Consider the following 20412-nt stretch of genomic DNA (forward strand, 5'->3'; position numbering starts at 1 on the left):
ACGGATCTTCCCGGACTGTCAAGAAGCCCCTACAGATTTTTCCTATGATCGCCCTGGATCAAGTCCTAGACGGTCCGAGACAATCCGGGAGGTTGGTGTGACCTTAGCATGACAAACAAAATAGTTCATTGACATATGATGGTTTAGCTAAGTAGTTGATATTATGATGTCACATAAAAATTTTAATTATTCAATAAAATTGTTGATGTTTCGTGATGCCAAACCTTTTTCATCGTTTGCATTATTGCTGCTGTTGTTTTTTATTTACAACATATTTATAAGGAATAATTCGAGCCAGATCACGAAGTATCGAATGAGTTATACTATAGGAGAAAGGTGTATGTATTAACCACTTCACCCAAAACTAACCTTCCGGTATTTTAAATTTCTAATGGTATTCAAAGCTCTGAATAATAATAGCTAAAGCCTAAGTCAGCAAATTTTACAACCTCACCAGAAACTAAACTTGCAAACCTCTCCTCTTCGTCAGGCTGGGAAAAGTCGCGTCAGCTACTCAATCGCTCCAGCCAGCGATCCTGGAGGCGTCTTCGGAATCGACAGAGCAGGAACGGTCAGATTGCTCTCTAGTCTGGACAGGGAAACCGCCGACGCCCACAACGTATTGGTTCTGGCTACAGATGACGGCATCCCTCCAAGAACGACGACTGCTACTCTCTTGGTAGGTTTACAATATGATTTTGATGCTGGCAAATGGCATATACTTTTAGATGGTCATGCGATCCTGAAGGTGTAATCTTCGTGTGCGCATAAACAATTTGGGATAGTTGACTGTGTGTATATATTTATTAGTGTGCTACTGTTGTTAACACACATTAAGTATGTTAGTTGGTATGTTACATCTTTAAGTAAAGTCAGTTAAGTTAACTTTAAAATGGTTTATTCTTTAAAAACAACAGTGTTAACATCTCCATCACAGGAGTATAGCTGGTTTGGTCGGATGACCATTCCATATGCTGTATTGATAAGAACTGGCTAAAATATCGATATCACAGATATCGTATAGTCAGTTATCTCAGCATTTAAACACATAATGTAAACTAAACATTAGTATAGGAAGACACCTGCATCCGGTGGCGACACAACTTTCAAACGGCTTTAAATTGAATTAAAAAAGGAGTTTTGTCTGGACATGGCAAAACGTTCTGTTTGAGCTGCAAACTATTGTTCCTTAACCTACGCCAAACAAAGATGTTAACGGCGATAAATATCATCACCGTCACAACTGTTCCTGCTAGTAGTATGGGGTGAAGAAATTCTTTATAAGTCGGTGACGGGTGGTCCATCTCGGTCAATTTCATCAACCGCTTGGCTACCTGTTTGTTGTATGGGAGAGGTAAAGATGGAACCGTTGTTGACCACGTGAAGTTCACGAAGTAGGCTCATTCTCTGATGATGGTCTTGATACCCTTCACCATGGAATTAGGGGATGTCCTGATACAACCATCTGCTGCAAACGAAGATTTGGGAATAGGACGTGGATCCGTCCGGGCATGATACATTGAAGCCGGCCTTGTCATATCGTATCCACGAGCCGTTGTTCAGTCTGCAATTGAACTAATTATTGTCAAAGGGATAAAGCTTATCCAGACAATTTTCACTTGTATGGGAGAGAGCACCGTCTAGCACTATACCTAACTCGCATGAATCTATTAAGTTTTTATGGAATTCAAATGAGTCAACTGTACATATTTTTCTATCCATTGCGTCTGAACAGTGAGTTAATTGATTTAAGTCTTTAATGACTGTATATGTTTCCTTGTCTGGGGAAGTCAATACGTGTCCTGTCAAACTGGATATTACTGGATTTGTGTGATTCGTCATGAAAGTCGGAAATGGTGATATCCTGTAAGATTGCTAGGCATCAGAAGAATCAAAGGGAATTGTAATCATAATCCTGTTATTTTCAACGCTTACTGTAATTAGGCTGTAATAAAATTCTAACCTACGTGCGTCTAACAAAGGAATATAGCCTAGTTTCTCCCGTCTGTTCTCCACAATTAACTTTAAGTATTTTATTGGCAACAAATGGGGTGACAGTACACCTTTAGTCGCTAACGTGATAGCTTCCACATAATCTTTTGATTTCTCAATGAAATGTGCAATTCTGTTATGTATGTGATCTATTTTTGAATCATAATATGTTAACGTTGCCAACAAATCCTGTACTTCCATAATCTGATTGATATTACTTGAATGTTCATTTACTAAACTAATAATTTGATTGATTGAAGCTAACTGATTCCTTAGTTCTGACATAATCAATTCATCTTCATGAGTCAAGAACTCAATTTTCTTATTTTGATTACTAATCTTAAGACGATTGGAAATTCCTAAACCTAAACTTGCATTAGAACCAAAAATGTTTAGTGCAGCAAAAATAAACGGGTTACGTTTCTCAATATTTTTGTGTCCTACAGTCCACATCAAAAGGTCACGAGCCAAAGATTCTGTCTCGTAAGTCTTATTTTGCAAGTCGTCAGATAGCATCTCTGCAACTTTTAGTGTCGATCCAAGCGAACTCTCTGTATTCAAAGGAAAATGTCTTCTATGCAATTCATCTAATAAGACAGCAAACCTTTAAATGGCGCTTTTTAAGCTAGTGACGTCATTCTCTGGGAGAAAAATTGCTTGCATTCGCACTTCAACTACTACGTTACTTGATGTAATAAAAACGTCTTCTTGTCTTTCAACTACAGTGCCATATTTAAAATCTATACTTTTTAGTTTTAGAGCTCATCCCACACGAGAAAAATGTCAGAGCGAACAATATCATTCCCAACAACAAAAAATTCATCTTGGAAACCTGTAAAGAGAAAAATATATGTAATTACTCCTGTATTAAGAAGAAAACTTTTAACATACAAATAAAAATCTTTCCCTCACTTCTTTCCCTCTTATTCTAATTTCTTATGTGAGCCAATGGTACGATTCTCTTATCAGTGATTTGGGATACGTTTTGAACTCTAAACCTATTGGCCGTTAATGTTTCCAAAATGTTAAATGGGCCTTTAAGGTGCAAGTAAAGAAAACATTTCCGGGATCTGAAATATTAATCCTTTCCGACACTTTGAAAACTAACGGATTGTCTGTCACACAAGCTATTTATACAGTAGGCTCACATCAACATTGTAATATTGAAGTCTGTAATCATTTAAATACCACTTTAGTAATTCACAAAAATCAACATATCTTGGATGTAGAAGTTTATAAACATCGTATTCTTACCGTTGCTGAAATCAATCACGCTCAATCAGTTGCGGATGAATCCCTTTTGCAATCTGTTAAAAATAAAATCAATAAAGACATTCAAGACGAAGAAATTCTGCAGAAAATTTTTGGACTTTTAACTAAATATCATGATGTTTTTTCCACTACGGATGGATCCTTAGGAAAAACAGATATGATCGAGCATCAAATAAGGTTAAAGGACAAGCATAAAATTATCTATGTACCCTCGTACAGACTCCCTATGAAATTCCAGAATGAAATAAATGATGAAGTAGGTAAAATGCTAGAAGAGGGAGTCAATAGGAAATTGAACAGCCCTTATAATTTTCCATTAATAGTTGTACCGAAAAAAGATCGAACATGGCGTATCTGCGTAGACTTCCATCGTCTAAACGAGGAGACAATCCCTGATCGATTCCCAGTGCCATGTACTGACGATATTTTGTCTTTGTAAGGTCAGAATAAATATTTTACCAGTTTGGACTTACTTAAAGGCTTTCACCAGATATCATTAGAAGAAGATAGTATCCCATACACAGCCTTCAGCACAGCCAGGGGACATTATGAATTTTTACGGATGCCTTTTTGTTTACGTTGTGCTCCCATAACATTTACAAGAATGATTAACATAGTGTTTGGAGACTTGTTAGGGGATATATTGCATGCCTATATGGACGACCTTGTAATCTTTTCCAACACCTTAGAAGAACATCTACGTAAATTAGAACTAGTACTACAGAGACTAAGACAACATAACTTAAGGGTAAAGATTAGTAAGTGTGAATTTTTCAAAACAGAATTGATATATTTGGGTTTTATGGTGTCAAGCCAATGTCTTAAAGTAGTCCATGATAAGGTGTCGGCTATCCGTAACTTTCCCATACCTACTAATGTCAAGGGAATACAGCAATTTCTGGGTTGTAGTGGATATTACAGGCGTTTTATACGCAATTATTCAATAATAGCCGCTCCCTTAACTGATCTTACAAAGAAGGGCGTAGATTTCATATGGTCTGAGCAGCATCAACAGGCGTTTAATACCTTGAAAGATGAACTGTGTAGTTCACCTATCTTAAAATTTCCTGAATTCGGTAAGGAATTCTTCATTGCAACAGACGCCTCAGACTTAGAAGTAGGTGGGGTATTGCTTCAGCAATATGATAAACAATTTTTCCCGATAGTTTTTTATTCTCGAAAACTGAGAACTTCCGAAAGTAAGTATGCAGTAATAGACAAGGAAGGGCTAGCTATTGTTAATTCACTAGTGCATTTTAAGTTCATAATATACGGTTATCCCGTTAAGGTTCTTACTGATCATAAACCACTAACTGAATTCTTTAAAGGCTTCAACCACAGCCCCAAACGAACTCGGTGGCATTTGATCATTCAAGAGTTTGGCGCGAGAATCGGGTATTTACCTGGGAAAGAAAATATCATTGCTGATGCATTATCATGCAACCCCGTGTCATCTTGTACGGAACCTTTAGCTGAATTAATAGATATATCAACATCTATGCCTATTGTTAAAACGATATCTGAACAAGAAGATTTAGGCTGGAGTGCTGAATTATTACAGACTGAGCGAAGAAAAGATCAGAAATTAGAAACAATTATAAATGCTTTGAAAGGCAATCATAAGGAAAAGGGATATATAAAGTATAAGCAGCAGAATTATATAATCAAAGATAATATTCTGTGTAGGGCCGTGACAAGGAAAACCCGCAATACACCACATGTAACTAACGACCAGGTAATGGTACCAATCTCGCTTATTTCCACTGTCCTGAATTGGTTGCATGCAAATCCATTGCATGGACACCCGGGGTTCTCATTAATGTCACAGAAAGCCAAATCATTGTTTTATTGGCATACGATGCTCACAGATATAAAAAAAAACCCATAGCTAATTGTCGCACATGTCAGGAAAACAAAGGACATACGAAAACACCTGTCAGCCTAGTGGCTTATCCCGTGCCCAATCAACCCTTTGAAAAAATACTGATATACATATGATTCGGTAACTTTGTTAAAGAATAATTGTTACCTTTGTCAGAAATATAGATTATTATAATACGGTAATTAATAAGAATATTTGTTACCTTGGTAAAGATACAATTTTAGTGCACAAACACGAATTCCTGGTACGTACACGTACCACGGTTTCGTACATATATATATATATATATATATATATATATATATATTTATATACATATAGGGCTTATATATTTTATTAGATGCCCATAGATTCTGTTTTTTTTTTTTTTTTTTTTTTTTTAAACATTCCGGCTTATATATTTTATTAGATGCCGAAAAAAATGATTTATTTTTTAAATGTTTTTTAAAAGTTTTTTTTTTTAAAATGCAAATGTTCTATAGTCTCTTCAATTACAAATTTACTATTATTATGATTAATTTTATTAATATCATTATTATTATTGTTGTTGTTGTTGTTGTTGTTGTTGTTGTTGTTATTAGAAAAGTAATCTACAACCCTCATTGGAAAAGCAGGATACTATAAGCCCAAGGTCTCCAACCGGGAAAATTGCGGATATATATATATATATATATATATATATATATATATATATATATATATATATATATATATATATTTATATTTATATATATTTATATATTATATATATATATATATATATATATATGTATATATATATATATATATGTGTGTGTGTGTGTGTGTATGTATGTATGTATGTATGTGTGTGTGTGTGTGTGCGCACCCAGTATTTAGAGGAATTCTGCCCAAAACATAGAGTCATGATGATGAAGTTGCTAGCACAATATCCAGTTGGATTTGTTAGTGAGCTTTAGGCTGTCAGTCGTACCACGAACCTTGCCAATACGAACCAAGTAATGTAAAAGAGCAGTAATTTACTTAATATAAAGAAATTATTATATTTCAATGGTATTGAATTATTCTGATAATTTGGTTTAAGTTTAAAGTAAATGTATATTTAATTCCTTGTTTTAGATTATTATAAATGATATAATGTTTTTCATATTTAGAAAAGTATTAAAAGGCGAATCATGTTTAACCTTTTACATTCGTTAATATTCTCCTCTAATGAATGAACAAAACTTAAAACGATTTTTTAATTAAAATACACGAGAAACATTATTTTATGACTGTGAAAAAACTCTGCGGACATATACAGTACATATTTTATATGCGTTCCAAATAGTTCCAATATTTTTACACTTCCAGCACACTCTAGAATTAATAGATGTAAAAGCATAGTCAGAATATATTTGGAATAGTTCAGAAATCTAGCAGTATTGTTGCAACATGCGAATCTATATGATAATTTATTTCGACGCCATTACAAAGCCTGACCTTTATTCCTCACTGAGCTGACGGGTAAGGCAAGTGTAATGTTTTTTCTGTGCCGTTATAAAGACAATGTTCCCGGTTACTACTACCAAGACTGTTGGAGCGGTAACACATGGTAAAACGGAGAATATGTTTACCTGTAATTAAGAAAATCTAGAAGCAATGTCATAGAATTAAGGAAGTTAGAAACACAAACTCAAGAAGTTACCCTGCATATTAGTCAGGCTCTGGAAGTTATGAGGTAAAAGTATGCAAGTTGTGTTGTCTTGCGTAGGAGGTAAGTAATGATAATGAACTTTCTGCAGACTACAGTGCTTTCCACCTACGCTTCTAATATTGTGGGCGTGACCACAATTACAGTGTTGTGGAGAAAGCAGCGAGGAACTTGGAACTTTCTTTTAAAAGTTTAAAGGCCTCTCATGAATGGTAGGGGGAAGGGACAGTGACATTGCCCTATCAAGCAGGACAATGTCCTAGAGACTGACCATATATATATATATATATATACAACACACACACACATATATATATATATATATATAATATATATATGTATATATATATATATATACATATATAAACATATATATATATATATATATATATTAATGACAAATCGCTGGAACGTGCGATGTCTCAAGATGACAGCAGGCCGGGAGGAAAAAGGAAACGAAGATTGGACAAGCGCTTTCGTGTTATTATTACACCTCTTCACGTTAACAGATGTAATAATAACACAAAAGCGCTTGTCCAATCTTTGTTTCCTTTTTCCTCCTGGCCTGCTGTCATATATATATATATATATATATAATATAAATATATATATACATATATATATATATATATATATACTGTATATATATAATATATATAATATATATATATATATATATATATGTATATACTGTATATATATAATATATAAATATATATATATACATGTATATATATATATATATATATGTATATATATATATATATATATATATGATCAGCCGCTAAGCCCCCACTCCATCCAAGCTAGGACCAAGGAGGGCCAGGCAGTGGCTGCTGATGACTCAGCAGATAGACCTATATGCTCATCCAAACCCCTCATCCTTAGCTCATGTGACGGTGCCGAGAGAGAGGTTATGACTCAAAGGCAGGATGCAATCAACTGAGTTGTTTATTAAGGAACACTCTCCTTTATATACAAAATCTCAAAGCAACAAGAATTTTCATGTTCAAATATTGACAATGTTACAGAGGAGAAAAGCAGACATGAATTTTCATATTCATTTTAGTGCGAGGGACGAGCGAAGATACAAGCATAATATATACAAAAGGAATTATGTACAATTGTGTGACACATGGTTGGTACATGGCTCCCCCCCTAAAAATGACATACTGTACAAGTTAAATAGGGCGCCCTGATCTAGAGAGGCGAACTGTAGGCGGGTCATCTGGCAGGAGATAAGCAGGTTTTAGACGATCAATGGAGACCCAGTCTTCTTTGACACGAATGTTTAGTAGGAATGCTTTCGGACTGCGTCGGATCACAAGGAAAAGGCATGTGTAAGGGGGCGTTAGTGGTGGCTAGGTAGTGTCGTTGCGTAGGAAGACGTGCGTTGCACAGTGCAAGTGTGTTGGTATGTGATGCTTTGCTGGGGGCTTGTAAGTCTGGCGGCATGGAGTAAATTTTCCCACGACGTGACGTATGCGCTGGAGATCGTCGGAGGAGGTTGTAGAAGGAAAAAATTCGGCAGGGATGACCAACGGGTCGCCATACACCATTTCAGCTGCCGAGACGTTGAGGGCGTCTTTAGGAGTGGTCCTTAGTCCCAGGAGGACCCAGGGAAGCTGAGTAAACCAGTTGCAATCCTTGCAGCGGGACATCAAAGCTGCTTTGAGGGTGGGATGAAAACGTTCAACCATTCCATTGGCAGCGGGGTTGTAGGCCGTTGTCTGATGTAGGGTGATGCCCAGGAGATTCGCTAATGATGTCCACAATTGAGAGGTGAAAGTGGTTCCCCTGTCAGAAGTAATATGTTCAGGGATACCAAATCTTGCAATCCATCCAGAGAGGCGGACGTTGCAGTTTCCATGGGAATGGCTTCAGGCCAACGGGTGGAGGGGTCGATGATGGTAAACAGGTAACGATGTCCTTGTGATGTGGGTAGGGGGCCTACAACGTCGACGTGAATGTGTGCGAAACAACGCTGAGGTGTGTCGATGTACTTTGGAAGTTTGGCAAGAAGTACAGGCGCAGACCCAATCCTTAGCATCCTTAGAAATGCCGTGCCAAATGAACTTTGCCTTCAGTAGCTGTGCAGTAGAACGGCACGAGGGATGTGAACAGGAATGGGAGCAGGAATCCAAGGTCACGGTCTGCCAGTACTGACGTCACAGAGGAGGGTGGTGTTGGAGTCTTCGAGGGGAAAGTCTTCCCAACAGAGGGACGTGCAGGATGTCCTACATGCTTGATACTCTGGATCCTTTCGTTGGGCTTCAGCCAGGGCGTTGTAATCCAATCCCAGTTGAACGGCAGCCAACGTTTTTCTTGACAGGGCATCGGCAACTGGATTCATTTTCCCAGGGACGTATTGAAGGGTGCAATTGTATTCAGCCACAGCGGAGAGATGTCGGCGTTGCCGGGCGGACCAGGCATCAGACTGTCGAGTAAAGGCGTGCACCAGAGGCATGTGGTCTGTGCGAATGACGAAGGGCGTACCTTCTAAGAAATGGCGAAAGTGACTGACAGCCAAGTGCACCGCCAGCAATTCTTGATCGAAGGTAGAATAACCCGATTCTGCCTTGGACAGTTTTCTGCTGAAGAAGGTCAATGGGCGGGGCGAGCCGTTGACCACCTGCTCGAGTACTGCACCAATAGCGACGTCGCTGGTATCGGTGGAGAGAAGGAGAGGGGCATGTGGGATAGGAAAAGTGAGAGCCGCAGCAGTTGATAGGGCCTTCTTTGCATTGCAGAAGGCTGCATCTTGAAGGGGACCCCACTTCAGGTCCTTCGGCTTGCCCTTGAGGGAGGCGTAGAGGGGAGCAAGAGTGGCGGCAATGGCTGGCAGAAAACGGTGATAATAGTTGATCATGCCCAAGAATTCCTGCAGAACTTTGACAGTCGAGGGCACGGGGAAGTTCTGAACGGCTGCTACCTTCTCAGGGAGGGGGTGGACACCTTCAGGAGTGATGCCGTGCCCTAAGAACGACACTTCGTTGCCGCCAAAGGTACACTTGTCGTACCGGACTACAAGGCCGTTTTGTTGCAGGCGGTCGAGCACGATGCGCAGGTGATGGAGGTGTTCCTCTTTTGAGGAGGAGAACACAAGTATGTCGTCCACATAACATACACAGAAAGGGAGGTCCCCTAAGATGCCATCTATGAGACGTTGAAACGTGGCCCCAGCATTACGAAGGCCAAAACAGGAGTAATTGAAGGTATATGCACCAAATGGAGTGGTGATGGCAGTCTTTGGGACGTCTTCTGGGTTCATAGGCACCTGATAATACCCCTTCAGGAGATCGATCGTAGAGAAAACCTTTGCTTTGTGCAGGTAGGAGGTCACGTCGGCAATGTTTGGGAGGGGGTAGTGATATGGTTCTGTTTGCATGTTCAGGTGCCTGTAATCCCCGCACGGGCGGAGAGAGCCGTCTTTCTTCAGAACGATGTGTAAGGGTGACGACCATGGGCTGGAGGCCTTTTGGCAAAGGCCCATTTCCTCCATTTTGGCGAACGTCTGTTTGGCGGCTGCCAATCGTTCCGGTGCCAGACGTCTGAATTTTGCGAAGACTGGGGGTCCTGTCGTCTTGATATGGTGATAAATACCGTGCTTGGCAGGAACCGTGGGTGTTTGGCGAAGTTCTAGACAGAAAACTTCCGGGTACGACGTGAGGAGGTGGGCGTAGGCATCCGTGGGTGCGCTAATGTGGAGAGCGAGGTTAGAGGGGGCGGGTTGAAGAGGTGTCGACAAGTACGAGTCTGCGTTGACCAATCAACGGTGGGCGACATCGACCAGAAGGTGGAAATGAGAGAGGAAATCCGCACCGAGGATTGGCATGGTGACATCAGCAACGAGAAACTTCCAATTGAATTTACCGTTTCCGAACAATAATGTGAGGTTCTCCTAACCGTAGGTGGGTATCGCAGATCCGTTGGCAGCTACCAAGCGGACGTCGGCAGATGTAGACAGACTACGTCGTGTCTTAAAGAGTTTCCTTGGCAAAAGAGAACGACAAGCACCTGTGTCTACCAAAAATCGCACGCCCGTTCCTGCATCCTGCAAAAAGAAAAGATTAGAAACACGGGAGGCCACCGCCACGAGCGATGGCCTACTTACACGTTTTTTGGCCACTGACAATCCTTGGCACATTTCTTCGCAGTTGCCACGAATCTGAAGTGATAGTAGCAAAACTGCGGCGGATGGGAGGTAGTAAGTGGCTGTAGAAGTTGTTTGTTGGGGCGCGAGCAATTGGTGGGTGGTGGGCGTCTTTGTCTCTGCTTCGGCACGTCACGGTGTTGGCGTGTATGTCCGACGGCATTCATGTCAGCTTCAGTTGACGTTGAATAGGCATCCTCTTCGTCAGGGGTAGAGGCGTTGATGGCGGTCTTGAAGTGGCTATCGGGTATGGCAGCGCGTATAGGTCTGGGTAAACGGCGTATCCAAAGGGCACGAAGTAGGTTCACCTCACGAGGAGAGCCGTCTGCGGCAGGTTGAAGGCGAGCGATACTGGTCATTTCCCTAAGGGCAAGCGAAGCCCTTTGGTCCCCCAACAGTTGTTGCGAGAGCTGAAAAAGCTTTGCTACACGGGCGGCTGGCGACAGCGAGTACTGCTGCAGAAGGTATGTTTTGAGGGCGTCATACGCTATTGGCGTGTCTCCTTGTTCACAAAGCCAGTCGGATATTTCCGGGAAGGTGTCCTCTGGTATCGCCGCGAGAATATAATCTGCTTTGGTGGTTGAGCAAGTCACGCCGTTGATGCGAAACTGGATTTCTGCGCGCTAAAACCAAGCAAATGCATCTCCGCTGGCGAACGGTGAAAGTTTCAATGGGGTGGCCGCAGCGCCAACTGCTGTAGTAGAGTCCGTCGTAGTACCAACGATGGAGGGGCGAGGGAGGTGGGGGTGGAAGGCAGTGGGAGCGAGTCGACTTCCGGGGTCACCAATGTGACTGTGCCGAGAGAGAGGTTATGACTCAAAGGCAGGATGCAATCAACTGAGTTGTTTATTAAAGAACACTCTCCTTTATATACAAAATCTCAAAGAAACAAGAATTTTCATGTTCAAATATTGACAATGTTACAAAGGAGAAAAGCAGACATGAATTTTCATGTTCGTTTTAGTGCGAGGGAAGAGTGAAGATACAAGCATAATATATACAAAAGGAATTATGTACAATTGTGTGACACACGGTTGGTACACTCACAAGGATGGTTAGGTTTCAGTGACCAAAGAAATTAATGAGTCTAAGCGGGACTCGAACCCCAGTCTGGCGCTTATCAGTCAGGGACGTTGCCACATCGGCCAGCACATCCCAGAATAATGTGTTCTTTAACAGTTCTGGTTTACTGAGGACCATTCCTTTAACCGGACAAAGTCCTAAAACGCCCGTTAAGTTGAAAGTATTCCACAATCCCACTTTTTAAACATAAGCTGGACTTCACTACTCTAGTTACCTCACCTTTCCCCCCCCCCTAGAATCCGGAGCTCTATGCATTCCCTTATGTTTCCATATGCTATAACTAATTAGGAAACAAATTTAATTTTAATTTTGATATTTATATGAAAGGATATGTAACAACTCTTATTTGTACATCAACAACACCAACAACAACAAATGTAACCATTTCCTGTCCAGTGCAGGACATAGGCCTCGTCTTTATTTCTGTCTGGGGTTTGGTTAGTTTTCATCACTACGGTGGCCAGTACGGATTGGTGATGGTGGGAGATTTGTCTTATCGTTCATAGCAAACCATCTTTGTATAAGCGTTCCTGACAGTTACAGCTTTGCTGGTCATCTCGTCTTTATATGAGATTGGAGTTTAGCTAGTTTTCATAACCATGGTGGCCAGTGCGGATGGGTGATGGTGGGAGATTTTTCTGATCGTTCACATCAAACCATCCTAGTATAGGTGCCCCTGACAGGTACAGCTTTGCCGGACATGGCGATACACAAACTCTTCACCACGTTAAGATATATACAGTATAGGGTTAGTGTGGCCTGATTGGTAACGTTTCTGCCTGGTGTTTGCCAGTCGGGGGTTCGAGTCCCGCTCAGACTCGCTAGTGCCATTAGTGTCTGCAACCTTACCATCCTTGTGAGCTAAAGTTGGTGGGTTTTGGGGAGCCTATAGGTCTATCTGCTGAGTCATCAGCAGCCACTGCCTGGCCCTCCCTGGTCCTAGCTTGGGTGGAGAGGAGGCTTGGGCGCTGGTCATATAATGTACGGTCAGTCTCTAGGGCATTGTCCTGATTGCTAGGGCAATGTCACTGTCCCTTGCCTCTGCCATTCATGAGCGACCTTTAAACCTTTAAACACGTATGACTTTATGTCACTAATCCAGCGAATTATTACAGTTGAGTGTATATCAAACGAACATATTTTGTGTACCCTGTGTAGGTATACCCTATGTACCCTGTGTATATATACATCACGTGTGTTCGCCCACCGTATGTCGGTGTATCTAACGAGGTTACGCCGGAGCCAATCTCAGATGGGCTCCAAATGGATCGAATTTCCATTCTCTCTTGTTATATGGTGTACTCGCTATCTAGCCTCGCGTTATGTGAGTGGCACAGTTGTGAGGGAATTGAAATTAGGCAATTTATTGGGGTATTTTACTCGTAATTGCTGTTATTGAGGCTTTGGAATGAGTAATTCATTGGGTAATAACTCAATGAATAAATGGGGGTGTTGTTACCTCTGCCAAAAGAATTGGAGGGAGGTTATGTTTTACCTCTTGTGTGTATGTTTGTTTGTGAACAGGTTCCTGGCCACAATTCTAATCGTAGTGTAGTGAAACTTACAGGAATTAACTGTTATGTAAAAAAAAAAAAAGCTGGAAATGGTGAAAATTTGGAAGGTTAATGTCGAAGGTCAAGGTCACGGTCAAGCAAAAGGTCGAGAAATAAGCTGCCCTGTCCGAGTTTATATTTTACCTCCTGTTTGTGTGTGTGTGTGTGGGTATGTGAACAGCTTCCTGTCAACAATTTTAATCGAAGAGTAATGAATGTTGCAGGGATTAACTGTTATATAAAAAAAGTAGGGGAATTATTAAATTTTGGAAGGTCAATGTCAAAGGTCAAGGTCACTTACAGCAAAAGGTCGAGAAATAAGCTGCCCTGACAGAGTTTATGTTTTACCTCCTGTTTGTGTGTGTTTGTTTGTTTGTGAACAGGCTCCTGGCAACAATTTTAATCGTTGAGTAATGAGTATTACAGGGATTAACTGTTATTTACCAAGAATATGGAAATTATTAGATTTTGGAAGGTCAATGTTAAAGGTCAAGGTCAGGGTAAAGCAAAATGTCCAATTCACGTAATCAGTCATAAGTTTGGACATTGTTGTCACAGACTTTAAACTTTGTTCATATTTGAGTGTATAAAAATCCACGCCAATTAGTACATGTTAAGGTCGAGAAATAAGCTGCCACGGTGGAGGTCTGCGCTCTACTGAGTGCCCCTCTAGCTTAACTGTAAATCACATTATTAAGGAAGCTGAAGTCATTCTGAGGATTATTTTGCTGTGTTTAGTTTATTTGAAAGAAATACAATTGTTAACTTAATTATTTCACATAATTATCGACTCCATGAGCATTTTTTTTTTTTTGTCTGGATTTTATGATAATGTTCATTGTATTATACAAACCCTCATATGAAATCATCAATTGGATAGCCTCCCTGGCCCCAGCATGTGCTTTATGGTTCAAATTCTATATATGCATCCATTTATTACATTTAGTAGTAAATAGGGATTTCAGATAGTTATAGATATTCAGTTAATGAATAGTATGAGAAGAGAGAGAGAGAGAGAGAGAGAGAGAGAGAGAGAGAGAGAGAGAGAGAGAGAGAGAGAGAGAGAGAGAGAGAGGTCTAAAATTTTGGTAGTTTAGTCGAAAAGGGATACATAAAAATTTTAACATCCTGTACGCATTTATTATTATTATTATTATTAGTATTAGTATTTTTTTTATTATCAATATTATTATTATTATTATTATTTTTACTATTAATATTATTATTATTATTATTATTATTATTATTATTATTATTATTATTATTTTTACTATTAATATTATCATTATTATTATTAATTATTATTATTATCATTATTATTATTATTATTATCATTATTATTATTATTATTATTATTATTATTGTTATTGTTATTATTTGCACTATTAATATTATTATTATTATTATTATTATTAGGTGAACGTCACAGACGTGAACGACAACCCGCCGTTCCTGGCGAAACCCGAAGAAGTGCAAGTGTTGGAGAACGACAAGCCGCAGGTCGTGGCCGAGGTCAAGCTGGGTGACCCCGACGACTGGAGAGAAGGTCACGGTCCTCCTTTCACGATAGCCTTAGATCCGAGAGCTCCACCCCACATTAAGTCAGCAGTCAAAGTCAGATTCGAGAAAAGTAAGTATAGTCAGGTGGGTCTGCCCCTGTCATATTGGTCTTCTTTCTTGCCCCTGGTCTTGAGTAAGTTTTGCTAAATCATCAGGTTATTTCAAGTGGGTCTGCCCCTGTCAAATTGGCCTTCCTATCTTGAGAAATTATCGAAACCACCAGGTTATTTCAATTGGGTCTTCCCCTGTCATATTGGCCTTCTTATCTTGAGAAATTATTAAAACCATCAGGTTATTTCAAGTGGGTTGCCCCTGTCATATTGTCCTTCTTCCTAGTCTTGAGAAATTGCCAAATCATTAGGTTATTTCAAGTATGTCTGCCACTGTCATATTGGCCTTGTTATCTTGAGAAATTTCAAAACCCTCAGGTTATTTCAAGTGGATCTGCCCCTGTCATATTGGCCTTCTTATCTTGAGAAATTTCAGAACCATCAGGTTATTTCAAGTGGGTCTGCCCCTGTCATATTGGCCTTCTTATCTTGAGAATTTCCAAAACCATCATGTTATTTCAAGTGGATCTGTCCCTCTCATATTGCCCTTCTTATCTTGAGGAATTATTAAAACCATAAGGTTATTTCAAGTGGGTCTGCCCCTGTCACATTGGCCTTCTTATCTTGAGAAATTTCAGAACCATCAGGTTATTTCAAGTGGATCTGCCCCTCTCATATTGCCCTTCTTATCTTGAAGAATTATCAAAACCATAAGGTTATTTCATGTGGGTCTGCCCCTAACACATTGGCCTTCTTATCTTGAGAAATTTCAAAACCATCAGGTTATTTCAAGTGGGTCTGCCCCTGTCACATTGGCCTTCTTATCTTGAGAAATTTCAAAACCATCAGGTTATTTCAAGTGGATCTGCCCCTCTCATATTGCCCTTCTTATCTTGAGGAATTATTAAAACCATAAGGTTATTTCAAGTGGGTCTGCCCCTGTCACATTGGCCTTCTTATCTTGAGAAATTTCAAAACCATCAGGTTATTTCAAGTGGATCTTCCCCTCTCATATTGCCCTTCTTATCTTGAAGAATTATCAAAACCATAAGGTTATTTCAAGTGGGTCTGCCCCTGTCACATTGGCCTTCTTATCTTGAGAAATTTCAAAACCATCAGGTCATTTCAAGTGGGTCTGCCCCTGTCATATTGGCCTTCTTATCTTGAGAAATTTCAAAACCATCAGGTTATTTCAAGTGGATCTGCCCCTCTCATATTGCCCTTCTTATCTTGAGGAATTATTAAAACCATAAGGTTATTTCAAGTGGGTCTACCCCTGCCACATTGGCCTTCTTATCTTGAGAAATTTCAAAACCATCAGGTTATTTCAAGTGGATCTTCCCCTCTCATATTGCCCTTCTTATCTTGAAGAATTATCAAAACCATAAGGTTATTTCATGTGGGTCTGCCCCTGTCACATTGGCCTTCTTATCTTGAGAAATTTCAAAACCATCAGGTTATTTCAAGTGGGTCTGCCCCTGTCACATTGGCCTTCATATCTTGAGAAATTTCAAAACCATCTGGTTATTTCAAGTGGATCTGCCCCTGTCATATTGGCCTTCTTATCTTGAGAAATTTCAAAACCATCAGGTTATTTCAAGTGGATCTGCCCCTGTCATATTGGCCTTATCTTGAGAAATTTCAAAACCACCAGGTTATTTCAAGTGGGTCTGCCCCTGTCATATTGGCCTTCTTATCTTGAGAAATTTCAAAACCATCAGGTTATTTCAAGTGGATCGGCCCCCCTCTCATATTGCCCTTCTTATATTGAAGAATTATCAAAACCATAAGATTATTTCAAGTGGGTCTGCCCCTGTCACCTTGGCCTTCTTATCTTGAGAAGTTTCAAAACCATCAGGCTATTTCAAGTGGATCTGCCCCTGTCATATTGGCCTTCTTATCTTGAGAAATTTCAAAACCATAAGGTTATTTTAAGTGGGTCTGCCCCTGTCACATTGGCCTTCTTATCTTGAGAAATTTCAAAACCATCAGGTTATTTCAAGTGGGTCTGCCCCTGTCATATTATCCTTCTTCCTAGTCTTAAGAAATTGCCAAATCATTAGGCTATTTCAAGTGGATCTGCCCCTGTCATATTGGCCTTCTTATCTTTAGAAATTATCGAAACCACCAGGTTATTTCAATTGGGTCTGCCACTGTCATATTGGCCTTCTTATCTTAAGAAATTTAAAAACCATCAGGTTATTTCAAGTGGGTCTGCCCCTGTCATATTGTCCTTCTTCCTAGTCTTGAGAAATTTCCAAACCATTAGGTTATTTCAAGTGGATCTGCCCCTGTCATATTGGCCTTCTTATCTTGAGAAATTATCGAAACCACCAGGTTATTTGAATTGGGTCTGCCCCTGTCATATTGGCCTTCTTATCTTGAGAAATTTCAAAACCATCAGGTTATTTCAAGTGGATCTGCCCCTGTCATATTGGCCTTCTTATCTTGAGAAATTTCAAAACCATCAGGTTATTTCAAGTGGGTCTGCTCCTGTCACATTGGCCTTCTTATCTTGAAGAATTATCAAAACCATCAGGTTATTTCACGTGGGTCTGCCCCTGTCACATTGGCCTTCTTATCTTGAGAAATTTCAAAACCATCAGGTTATTTCAAGTGGATCGGCCCCTGTCATATTGGCCTTTTATCTTGAGAAATTATCAAAATCATCAGGTTATTTCTAGTGGATCTGCCCCTGTCATATTGGCCTTCTTATCTTGAGAAATTTCAAAACCATCAGGTTATTTCAAGTGGGTCTGCCCCTGTCATATTGTCCTTCTTCCTAGTCTTGAGAAATTTCCAAATCATTAGGTTATTTCAAGCGGATCTGCCCCTGTTATATTGGCCTTCTTATCTTGAGAAATTATCGAAACCACCAGGTTATTTAAATTGGGTCTGCCTCTGTCATATTGGCCTTCTTATCTTGAGAAATTATCGAAACCACCAGGTTATTTAAATTGGGTCTGCCCCTGTCATATTGGCCTTCTTATCTTGAGAAATTTCAAAACCATCAGGTTATTTCAAGTGGTTATGCCCCTGTCATATTGGCCTTCTTATCTTGAGAAATTTCAAAACCATCAGGTTATTTCAAGTGGGTCTGCTCCTGTCACATTGGCCTTCTTATCTTGAGAAATTTCAAAACCATCAGGTTATTTCAAGTGGATCGGCCCCTGTCATATTGGCCTTTTATCTTGAGAAATTATCAAAATCATCAGGTTATTTCTAGTGGGTCTGCCCCTGTCATATTGGCCTTCTTATCTTGAGAAATTTCAAAACCATCAGGTTATTTCAAGTGGATCGGCCCCTGTCATATTGGCCTTTTATCTTGAGAAATTATCAAAATCATCAGGTTATTTCTAGTGGGTCTGCCCCTGTCATATTGGCCTACTTATCTTGAGAAATTTCAAAACCATCAGGTTATTTCAAGTGGGTTTGCCCCTGTCATATTGTCCTTCTTCCTAGTCTTGAGAAATTGCTAAATCATTAGGTTATTTCAAGTGGATCTGCCCCTGTCATATTGGTCTTCTTATCTTGAGAAATTATCGAAACCACCAGGTTATTTCAGTTGGGTCTGCCCCTGTCATATTGGCCTTCTTATCTTGAGAAATTTCAAAACCATCAGGTTATTTCAAGTGGTTCTGCCCCTGTCATATTGTCCTTCTTCCTAGTCTTGAAAAATTGCCAAATCATTAGGTTATTTCAAGTGGATCTGCCCCTGTCATATTGGCCTTCTTATCTTGAAGAATTATCAAAACCATAAGGTTATTTCAAGTGCGTCTGCCCCTCTCATATTGCCCTTCTTATCTTGAAGAATTATCAAAACCATAAGGTTATTTCAAGTGGGTCTGCCCCTATCATATTGGCCTTCTTATCTTGAGAAAATGTCAAAACCATTATGTTATTTCAAGTGGGTCTGCCCCTGTCACATTGGCCCTCTTATCTTGAGGAATTACCAAATCATCAGGTTATTTCAAGTGGGTCTGCTCCTGCCATATTGTCCTTCCTTCGTCCTGGTCTTGAGAAATTGCCAAAATCACCATATTGTTTTAGATCTGAATTTATATAGATTGTCCAGCCCTCCTTGTATGGCCCTCATTCTTTCTGATATTCGTTTAACTGGGTCTGCCCCACTCACTACTCCCCTTTCTCCCGTAGGAGGCGACGAAGGGAGAGGCGTGGGCGTCGTGTCGACCAAAAGCGCCCTGGATCGGGAGGAGCGGCGCGCCCTTTTAGTTCCTTTGCTGGTGGGGGACGCTGGATCTCCACCGCTCTCCGCCACCGTAACCTTGACCCTTCACGTAGCTGACCTCAATGACAATCCTATGGCGCCGGCGTCAAAGGTCATCACTGTACATACTGTCCAGGTGAGAGAGAGAGAGAGAGAGAGAGAGAGAGAGAGAGAGAGAGAGAGAGAGAGAGAGAGAAGAGTCAGTGTGTGATCCATGTTGGATGTTTGAAATAATGGAGGATTCTTTTTATCAAAAGATTAGTTTCGTTCTAAGAGAGAGAGAGAGAGAGAGAGAGAAGTCAGTGTGTGATTCATGTTGGATGTTTGAAATAATGGACGATTCTTTTTATCAAAAGAGTAGTTTCGTTCTAAGAGAGAGAGAGAGAGAGAGAGAGAGAGAGAGAGAGAGAGAGAGAGAGAGAGAGATTTTATTACAACCATTTTTCACTTAAGGTTTTTTTTTGTGTTGCAACAAATAATGCAAAAAAAAAAATACTTTAATAAGGTAAAATAACCTCAATTTAAAGGTCGTGTTTTTAAGTTGTTTCTGTCATCTTCAGTTGAACAATATTTTTTTTCTGCTTTCAAATCTTATTTCCTTCTGACTAGTTTTCTTTTTCCATTTATTTATCATTCGTATCTTCTCACTCTCTTTCTTTCATATTTGATTTTGTAATTCTTTTATTTTCTCTTCCAATACTGCTTTTATTTGTCCTCATGTTCTTATTCTTACATCTGTTTTCCATGTTTTATCATTTATTCTTCTTATTTTGGTAACCCATTGAAAATATCTATGTCTAACAATCTGTTGGACTTGAGTTCGAACCCCATAAAAGCTTTGGGGAAGCCTACAGGTGTACCTACTGAGTCATCAGCAGACATTGCCTGACCCTCCCTGGTCCTAGCTTGAGTGAAGAGGGCCTTGGGCGCTGCCCATATGTATATATGGTCAGTCTCTAGGGCATTG

The 20412-nt window shown here is 39.9% G+C and overlaps 1 protein-coding gene across 2 annotated transcripts in view; it reads left to right on the plus strand.

Moving 5' to 3' along the window:
- The first annotated feature begins 495 nt into the window (after window positions 1-495).
- Window positions 496-20412, plus strand: part of LOC137625262 (putative neural-cadherin 2) — a 113032-nt gene continuing 93115 nt past the window's right edge. For both annotated transcript variants that reach the window (XM_068356058.1, XM_068356057.1), the window contains exons 1-3: window positions 496-679; window positions 15024-15237; window positions 19373-19581. In XM_068356058.1, the coding sequence (XP_068212159.1) occupies window positions 19540-19581 (42 nt within the window). In that variant the 5' untranslated portion in view covers window positions 496-679; window positions 15024-15237; window positions 19373-19539. The remainder of the gene's footprint in view (window positions 680-15023; window positions 15238-19372; window positions 19582-20412) is intronic.

Source organism: Palaemon carinicauda, chromosome 32, assembly GCF_036898095.1.
Source record: "Palaemon carinicauda isolate YSFRI2023 chromosome 32, ASM3689809v2, whole genome shotgun sequence".
Lineage (NCBI taxonomy): Eukaryota > Metazoa > Arthropoda > Malacostraca > Decapoda > Palaemonidae > Palaemon > Palaemon carinicauda.